The sequence below is a fragment of the Calidris pugnax genome, unplaced genomic scaffold, assembly GCF_001431845.1.
Source record: "Calidris pugnax isolate Ruff unplaced genomic scaffold, ASM143184v1 scaffold8, whole genome shotgun sequence".
NCBI lineage: Eukaryota > Metazoa > Chordata > Aves > Charadriiformes > Scolopacidae > Calidris > Calidris pugnax.
In genome coordinates, this window is record NW_015090830.1 from 26,210,888 (window position 1) to 26,220,952 (window position 10,065).

Sequence of the window (10,065 nt, forward strand, 5' to 3'; positions counted from 1 at the left end):
TGGGTTAAGCATGGATTTGTAGCCCATGTTTCATCTAAGGCACTCCAGTATGCTGTTGAAGCTAGCCTAGGGTCTTCAGAAATGTCTAGCAAACAGGAATCTAATTATTTTTTTTCATTAAGTTTGTGTTTGGATATCTGGAGAGGAAAACTTGGAAATTGGAGAGGAACTTAAGGTTTTTTTTTTTTAGAGCAGTAGCTGGCTTTGGCTTGAGGAACGTCAACTGCTCTGATGTGGTTGATGAGCAGAATGATTTGAGGAAAGTTGTTTACCCTGACCTGGCTGTTCCAGAAGTGGTAATATTGTTGCTTTTACACCTTGGGGAGAAATACTGCTGCTCTTTGAAATAAGCTTGTGGAAAGGTCTTCCTTTTTCTAAGTTAAAAGTGTAGCAATGATATGAAGGTTTAATACTGTTGCAAAGTAAGCTGTAGTGGTTAGTTAATAAGTGGAAGTAAATAGTGAAACATTACGTATTCAAGAGGAGGAAAGTAGGAGGAGAAAATATCTTTCAGTGTTCACTGGGAACGTGGCTGGAAGCAATGGAGTTAGTGTCAATATTTTCATTCCTATTTTTTCAGTAACTGCAGTGTTCGGAATTCCAGCTATATTACAAGGCAGTCATATGAACAAGTGTTTGAGGTAAAATCAATCAAAGAAGTAATTTCTTTGAACGGAGTTTTGAGACCTGTATCTGAATACTGAATATTTTTTTTTTCCCTTCATCCTTTGTGTGGTTTTTCCTTCTTTCTTGCTCTGTATCGAGACTATTTTTGTATTTAGAACAGACCGCAAAAGCAGATTATTTCTTGTTTTCTTTTTTCTTTTAGAATCTTAAAAGTTTTGACCCAGGTGAAAAACACTTTTGTAACACTTCATGGAGTGATGTCTCTCCTTGGGAGTCTGTGGGCAAAAGGAAGGTACGTATATGTATGTTAAAAATTCCAGGTAGACATGCATGTGGAGTTGCTGAATTTTACCACTTTCAGAAGTCCCAGAAAAGTTAAAATACACCTTTTTTATGGTTAAAAAAGCCTTAACATCTGTTTTTTAAGTACTATTAGTCAGAGAATAATCTTTCATTTCCTCTCTGTTCTTTCCTGTACTGTAGCTGGTTATAAGGACTAAATATACTTTTCGCTGTCTCTAAGGATACAAACTTGAACATAAGTATTTAAGATGTTACACTAAGGTTCTGCCTTTTTGGCCTAATCTTATGTGTAGTCTTAACATGCTCATGTATACAACGTGCATCTTGTTTCATTCGAAGGGTGAAAATGTGATTGTGTAGATGTGAGCGGGTTAAACTGAAATTATCATTAGCTGCTTGGGATAGATTTGCAGTGGAGAACATATTCTGGTTAGATTTGTGTATGTGAAACAGCTTTTAGTTCTATATAGCTGGAATCTTGTGTGAAGCTAGAATCTATGAGAAAGGCAGGGTTGAGATAAACAAACCAAAGGATTTCATTAATTTTATATTCTAGCAGGTTTCTAGATCTTTTTTTTTTTCTTCTCCTATGCTCTGTAGAGCATAAGAGTATATCCAGAAGAAAAGGTGGTCTTTTCTCAATCTTGCTGAAGAGTCTTAGGGTTCCTGGTTGCTTCCATGAGGAAGGCATGTCAAGAGCCTGTAAGCAGTGGTGGGTCTGCTCTTTTCATCATGAATCATAAGGTAATGGTTTAGAATAATGTGGTGATGGTGGTGGTTTGCCAAAAGTTGTTTTTTTTTTTTTCTTAATCTGCCTTTGCCATCTTTAAAATAAACTGAGGCTATCAAGTGTAGAGGTTCTTTCCTGAATTTAGCTTCACACATTTAAGACTGGAGGTTCATCTTTTCACAGGAATTTGTGGATGAAAGAGTCAAATGTGACTTGTTTCACTGTGTCCACAGACAGATTGCTTCTTGCCTCTTAGCACCACTTCAGATAAGACTTACAGTTACCTTTGGTCAAGACTACGTTTAGTTTAGGTGAAGGGAATAAATCCCACTAATGCTTATGACGGTCTTTCCTCTTTTAATTTCTTCCTTATGCACATGTAAAACTTCTTTTACCACATCTCCTGCCTCCAACCAGCAAGTTATCTGAGCTCCAGTCTTCCTGATTTAGTCTTTGTTGCCTTTTCTTCCACCTTCTGACTAAAATAAATTTAGTGTTGGGAGATCTCCTGTGCTAGATGAGCAGGGGAGGTTCCCCCTCCTCCCCAGACATGAAACAGGGAAGAGGAGGATGAAGACAAAGCAAATGAAGCCTCTTGTCTAAAACTTACGATGAAGGTTGTTTTCTTTTCTGTCTTCCTTCCACAGTCCTTCAGGAAAAATTATCAGATGTTTCAATAAAAATGGAAAAGAACAAAAAAATCATATACTAGAAAGGGAATCTGCTTTTCTCCTTATCTAGAGAGAGACCAGGTAGAGAGACTTGATCTCTTACCAGAAGGGAGAAATATAGGTCCTGACTCAGCTAGTTAGTGTGACCAGTAGCATCTGTATCTGTCTAAAAATCAGGTAAGTGTAGAGTTTGTGATGAGTTGCTTTGAAACCTATTTGCCAAGCTGTGCTTTTTAGATACTAAACTTTTCTTTAAATGGCCATGATTCCTTGATAAGTATCATTCATGTATCTTGGTGTCATGCTGCTTAAATGTGGGAGAAAAGAAGCTGGTCCTTCAGGATGTTCTATTTGAAAGCTGTTGCCATAAGGGGAAAATAAGTTGTTTGAGCTACATTGGAAACTCAGTAGGCTACAGAAGGTGTCTATTTAGGTGAGTTGGTGGTTGCTACCATCAGTACTATTTTTAGGGAGATGTTAATTCTAGAAAAACCTTTGCTTTTTGGAGGCTGTAGTTTTTGTTGTCTTTCTGCTCGCCTGTAAGTTGTGGAGAATGTGAGACTACACAATGGAAAGTGTTACTGCATCCTAGGGCATGTTCTTTGGAGTGGGACTAATTGAGTTTTCTTAAATGCCTCTAATCAGCCTTTTGGGATTCCATTTGTACATTTTAGGGTTGTGTTGGTCAGTCTCCAAGATGCTTCATTTTTCCTAAGTGGCTTAGAATTCTTATTTTGTCAAATCTGCTATAGAACTGAGATGCCATTAGTAGACTGTGGTAGCACTTGCAAACATAAATAGCAGCTCACATGCAAGGAGAACACGGTGACAAAATGATTTTCTAAGGTGTCTGTGTGGAAGAGCTGTGTTTCATACAAAAAACATCAAAGTAGCAAATTTCCACATACTTTTCTATTCTGCTGAAACAGATTTTTTTTGGGGGGGGGGATTTTTTTTTTATTATTGTTGGGGTTTTTTTGAGCCTAGTGGGACTTGGGATTCATCTTCACTTGTTAGAACTTAAAGCACAGAACTTTTTTTCTTTTCCTGAAGTGTCATAATTTTTATCTGCATCAGAAAATAAATGATGTAAGAAGGCATAGAACATTATTTCCCCAAAACTTACCAGTATGCAGGTACTGGGGCAGTTTTAGTGGTATACTGCAATGCTTGTTTGTATAAGGAGTGAAAACATCATTACTATGGAATAATAAATTAATTCAGCACTTGGACTGCTTCTGAAGTAGAGTGTTCTCACTACACCCAATAACAATTGTTCAGACTTGGCAGCAAGGAAATATGGGCAGTGTATTATATTGGGGTATAAGTTTATGGGGACAGAAAGACCCAAACCAGAAATAGGGGCAAAGGGGGACGAAGTAAAGAGTGTGTGTGGCTGGTATTTAAAAACATTATAAGCTTTTCTAAGCCTCAAACAATTAAAATAGGCAGTCATCTCTCTTTGCCACCTGACCCCTTCAGAAGCAAGACTAGTGAGGTGCAGCTTTTAATAATGCTCTGGATGCTTCATTAGTTCAGTAGTGTCAGTGGCCTTTCTGTACTCAGTGTACCTTTAAAAGTAAGATTGAAGCTGCTTCTGATTTCCTCTGGTGGTGTTTGCTGGCAGCTGAGACCGAACACCTGAAGAATGTAAGTAGGGGATAATTTACTGGTATCTTCAGGGTACTCATCAACCACCTTAGCCAGACAGTGGCTTTATCTGACCCAGACTTTTGAATTTGGACGTTAGATTTTGATTAATCAGGAGACTCTTGCGGTACTTCTAGCAGATGATGCCTTTATGGCTATATAAAATGACAAAAATAATGGCACAAATTTTTGCTACAGTTCTCCCTAATGTGTCTGATGTGTTTGTGGATGATCTAACTGGACTGGATGCTGTACTGGTGGAACAGCTTGTTCCCTTCAGATGATGTTTGGCAAGGGTCAGAAGTCAGTAAGGTGACAAACACATCTGAGCCAACAGACGGGTTCCACTAGTGCAGATTTGTCACCTGGATGTTGCTGTAACTGATGCTGTAGTTTTTGACAGGGGCCAGGGCTAACTTCCTAGAAAGCTGGGAAGAAAAAACCAGTTGATAGGGCTACCACTTTTTTGGAAAGAGCAAATAATGTTTGTATGGATACAAAAAGTAACACTGCAAGTGACATGTAACAGAGAGCAAACCACTGTTGAGTAGAAGATAGGTTTATTTTTATACAGTTAAAATATTTTTCTGACAAGAATCTATATGGTCTATATTAAGTGTGCTAGAGGAAATTTCTTAAAGAAATCACTGTGATGGGAAGTCCAGTATGTTGAGATGATATGAAGAGGTCATTGCTGCTTTATCATAAAAGGGGTTTCTATTCCTTTCTATTATTAATCTGGCTCCAAAAGAATGTTACTATATTACTCCTTTGTGGCTTTGCTGGGAGAGGTACTTTTGGAGAACTTTCAGTGAAGGGTGGGGTATTGAAATACACAAAAATAAACCCCACCCCTTCTCTCTACTGTCTTTTTCTCCAGTAGATAGAAAGTGGCCCTGAACTAAATAAAGCTTTTGAGGTGTCATATTAAAAGGATTGTTATTCCTAGTTGAGAGGCTTCCCCTCCTATGTACAGTGGCATACAAAATTTTCTTAGCTTGTTCTGTGATTCCCATCTTTAAAAACAGGCATCAGAGTTACTTCTTGTGAACTGGAATAGAAATGAACTCACTTGAGGCTTAATACATTATAAAGAACCAAAAAGGGCATAAATGTTTCTCCCTTTAAGTATTTCATCTAGTTAAGTCTGCTTTTCAAAAACAGATCTACATGGAACTGAGAAGATACGTGCTATATATCCAGTGAAGGCATTTTTGACAGGTGATAGTGCAGACTTGCTTACAGACAGATAACAGGGATTCAGGACCTGGCAGTTTCTAAGTGGCTGTTTGTGTTTTGTTTGCAGAGATACAGAACAAAGCCGTACTGCTGTAGCTTATGCAAGTTCTCCTCAAAATTGCTCACTTCGTTCAAGAATCACTTGCACCGTTACCATGAGGACGAAATGGACCAAGAGCTGGTGGTTCCTTGCCCAAAATGTGCGTTTGCTTCTCACCCCAAAGTAATGGGAAAACATATCCGGATGTTTCATTCATCTAATAAAAGAATACAGAACTATACAGTCAGCATTTTGGATGGCATGAAACAATTCAGAAGTGACATCATAAACTTTACGTGTCTAAAATGTCACTTTACAGACACATTGTATTACAATATGAAGAAACATGTGCTGATGAACCATTTTCAAGATTTAATAAGTACATATTTTGGCCAGAAACACGATGAAAGTCAAGAGAATTCTGTTGAGCACTACTGTAAAAAATGTAATGCTTCTGCAAACAGCCAAGATTCTTTAATGTATCATGTCTTGACAGCTGAAACGCACCGAGACCTGGAGAACAAGCTTCGGTCGCTGATTTCAGAACACATTAAGAAACCAGGACTGGTGAAACAAATGCATATTGCTCCAAAGCCTCCCCAGAACGTGGCGGCAGCTGCTCCACCTGCAGCACCCCCTGCCCCCCCAGCAGGTTCTGTCACAGCCCCAGCTTGCATCCAGCTTGCGTTTCCACAGAGTAATCAGAACCAGAGCGTGATGCAGCCAAACGCAGTTCCCAACACAGTCAGGTCACTGACTGTTCCAAGTGCCTCCGGTAGCCTTCCACATACAACTTCTGCTCCGGTTGCTACCCCCTCGCACGTCACTCTTGTCTCTAGCAATCTCTCTGTAGGTCAGAACAACGTTAATATTCAGCCATCACCTTCCCAACCTATCCTTGTTTCCCATAGGCTCCCCCTTAACCAGCCTGTGAGGACTGGAGCTATTCCCCTTCATCATTCTGTTGGGACTGTAAGTACAAACGTGGCCCCTGCAGTTCTTCCTCTTAATCAACCTGTCAGGCCCGGGCTCTTTCCTATTAATCAGCCCATTGGGACTATAAATGGTCCAGTTGCAGCTGGACCGTTACCTGTCACTCAACCTGTTGGCTCTGTGAATCAACCAGTTGCACCAGGAGTCATCCCTGTGAATCAGCCGGTTGCACCAGGAGTTCTTTCCGTCAACCCGTCGCTTGGAAATGCAAATAGACCCCTTGGTCCCAGGGTCCTTCCTGTGGGGCAGACAGTTGCGTCAGGGGTTCTCCAGCTCAACCCTCCTGTTGCCTCTGGGGTCGTTCCTGTCAGGCAGCCTGTCAGGCCTGGGTTTCTTCAGCTTAATCAACCCGTTGCCCCAGCGGTTATCCCAGTAAACCAGCCAGTTCCACCTGCAGTTTCTCAAAATGCAACTTTTCTGACAGCAGGTTCTATACTTAGGCAGCTGATTCCAACTGGTAAGCAGGTTAATGGGATACCTACATACACGCTTGCCCCAGTTTCAGTTACTTTGCCTGTACCTCCAGATAGTGGGGTAGCCACTGTTACGCCACCCCAAGTGCCCATCCAACTCATGCAGTCTGGGCCAGTAACTCACTTGTCCCAGACACCGGCTGGTGCACCTTCTCCTCCAGTGCTTTTAACCTCTCAAAATATAGCGTTACAAGCCTCCCTAACTGGCCCTGAAACAAGTCAGGCTGTCAGACAGGCCAAACAGTGGAAGACGTGCCCCGTTTGCAATGAGCTTTTCCCATCAAACGTCTACCAGGTGCACATGGAGGTGGCCCACAAACACGGTGAAGTGAAAAAGGAGGAAGCCCCGGAACCTGACAAACTTGCGGCTTGCGCGCCCTTTCTGAGGTGGATGACGGAAAAAACAGTCCGGTGTTTCTCTTGTAAATGTTTTCTCTGTGAGGAAGAGCTCATGAAACATCTCTTGATGCATGGCTTAGCTTGCTTGTTTTGCACAGTTACTTTCCATGACTTAAAAAGCCTCATGGAGCACAACAAAACCACACACAACGGCAAAAAGCAGTTACATGCGGATTATAGCAACAGAGGGTTTCAACTTGGTAACGATGCTCAGGGTGACCTCGTGTTTCCACACTTCGATTTCAGTACAGTCTTACCCAAAGAAGACATTGGCGAAAGAGAAGTGCATTTGGCGGTGCTCGCCGGGCTAAATTCAAGGACGCTCGTCCCTGTTTACATCAAAGTGAGGCCTCAGGCAGCAGAAGTGAACAACAGATGCGCCAAGAAGGTGTTGACCTGTCCTTTTTGCTTCGGTACGTTTGTTAGTAAAGAAACCTACGAAATGCATTTGAAAGAGAGGCATCACATCATGCCGACCGTGCATACCATCTTGAAGTCTCCGGCTTTCAAGTGCATCCACTGCTGCGGTGTGTACACTGGAAACATGACTCTCACGGCTATTGCTGTGCATCTGCTGCGTTGTAGAAGTGCTCCCAAAGACAGCAACTCCAGTGTGAAGATGCAGCTGGAGTGTACCGAGAAGAAAGAGCTGCTGTTTGTGAACGGTGAGAAGCACGACTCGGTCATCCTGAAGAGAAAGCAGTCGGATCCCAGCTGCGTCGCGGAAGACCAAAGGAATAAGGAACAGCATCCTCTGAGCTTAAGTGCTGGCGTAGCTCTGTCTCCAGAAAACGAAGTGAATTCAGGGGTAGTGCCTTTCAAAAGACAGAAGATTAATAGTAGGACTGAGATGAGGAAGCTTCCTTCCAGTGAGGATCTTCGCATTCTAGCAGTAGATCCTAAACAGTATGATTACAACTCCTATGAGGCTCAGACCCAGTTTTTGACGGACTACTTTCACGAGAGGCCGTATCCTTCCAAAAAAGAGATGGAATTGCTTTCCTCGCTGCTGTACGCGTGGAAAATTGATGTTGCATCATTCTTTGGAAAAAGGAGGAATATATGCTTAAAAGCGATAAATAATCACAAACCATCTGTGCTGCTGGGTTTCAGTATGTCTGAACTAAAAGATATTAAGCACAGTTTGAAGATAAAAGATGAACCCTTAGCTATGTAAACGAGCTTTTTGTAACAGCTAAAAGCGATCCATAATTGCATACTTAATGAATTTAGCAGTTTATTGTGTTATTTGTTTTTTACCTTGTAGGCTGGCCTGTTGAAGGGTGCAGTAGTACAAAACGTCTCGTTCAGTTGTGACTGTTATTGTGAAAGGCACACGTAGTTGTGTATTTTAAAAAGCTAAAACCTTCAGACTTGCCCATCTGGAATTTGTTTTAGCTTTTTACCTTTTCTGGACTAGTTGGGGTATAATTTTTTTGTTGGTTTGTTTTGGTTTTGGTTTTTTTTTTTTTTTGGTTCTGTTTCCCTTTCTTCCCCTCTAGGCTCCTATTACACTTTTTATACCACCATGTAAAACACTTGTCCTCTTAAAAACAAATTTTATTTTATTTTTCTGCAATGTCGTCATCTTTTCTAAACAATAAAATGTATAATGTTGGTTAAAACACTGAGGTAAACTATGTGAAAAGCATCTATTTGAATTTTTTTTGTGGTTTTAAGTCCTATTTTTTTTTTAACCCTTTTTTTGTTTTTTTCTACTGAAGAGGTGATTGTAGCCTTTACATCCATTGCCCATTCAAATTCCCAGTGCGCTGGTAGCAATAAAATACATGGCAATCTTTTTTATTTTCTTTTCTCAGTTAAAAATACCTGTGCCAGTTCAGTCTGGTGACCTGTAGTCTCTTAACTAGTATTAACACGGTGGGGGATTGAGGGGCTGGGAGTGCCTATTGAAGTGTTATAATGAACTGACTTGAAATGGTTGTGTTATTATCTGTCAAATAGATCTTGCTAACCAGAAGTGTTCACTCATTTTGTTGGTGTTGAAGCCTGGTTGTTTTAAATACCTGTTTTCAAAGCTTGCTACTGGCATTTGGTTTCTTTTCTAAAAGCCAAAACTGCTCTGGAGAGTGTCAGATTGCTTTGGAGTTAACGGACTTGTATGCACATCACATAGCTGTAGAAACCCTATCCAAATACCACCAAAGTTTGGTGAAAAATCTGGGGTTTACTTTAAATTGCTGTTGTATGAGGTAGTAACTGAGCAGTGCCTCCTGCCCAGAAAATTAGATACGTGGCTTGAAGTGCTCTGAGTCAGAAATTGTACAAACTGAAACTGGATAAAGCATCAAGAGTACCTGAACGGGTGGTACTCTTCTTGGGATTGTTTTTTATTGTCCTATAGGGGGCATAAGAATAGTATAAAACCCAAATAGACCATCTTGCTCAATATGAGCTACCATCCCTATTAAAGATTACAGAAAAGCTGTTGGGAAGGTTCACTTGGCTTGAAGAGCAAACTATGGTGCTGGTGGCCACAAGAGGCCTTGTTTATTATGAGCCTTTCTTTCTGTGTATGCTTTGTTTCATCTAGCTTGTCAAACATTGCCTTCAATATTTATTAACAGCCAGTTATAACATGATTTTTTTTCCTTCATAGTCTCATCCCCCTTTTCCCACCCTTCTTTCCTAGAAGAAAACAAAAAAAAGAGCAGGCTCTTCTGTCAGCTCACTTGTGCCAGTGTTAGAAGGAAAGGGTGATGTGATATGGCCAAGCTTATTTCAATTTTTATTACGTGGTGAGCATACTTCTTCCCTGTGCAATAGTTTTTAAAGCAGATACAGAATTGCTTTTTATACCGTTTCTAAAAGGGCATGACATTTTTAGCAGGATTTGGTGACTGTCCACTGTCCTATAAGGGGTTTGAAATCCTGTTTTGGATACTGTCTTGGTATTTTCATATTGATAACTTCCAAGAA

The 10,065-nt window shown here is 40.7% G+C and overlaps 1 protein-coding gene across 1 annotated transcript; it reads left to right on the forward strand.

Moving 5' to 3' along the window:
- Window positions 1-1,534: 1,534 nt before the first annotated feature.
- LOC106887499 (ADNP homeobox protein 2-like) lies at window positions 1,535-8,776 on the forward strand. The gene is made up of 2 exons (XM_014941063.1): window positions 1,535-1,674; window positions 5,288-8,776. Exons 1-2 carry the CDS (start codon window positions 1,609-1,611, stop codon window positions 8,300-8,302), a joined length of 3,081 nt encoding a protein of 1,026 aa, XP_014796549.1. The 5' UTR covers window positions 1,535-1,608; the 3' UTR covers window positions 8,303-8,776.
- The last annotated feature ends 1,289 nt before the right edge of the window (window positions 8,777-10,065 follow it).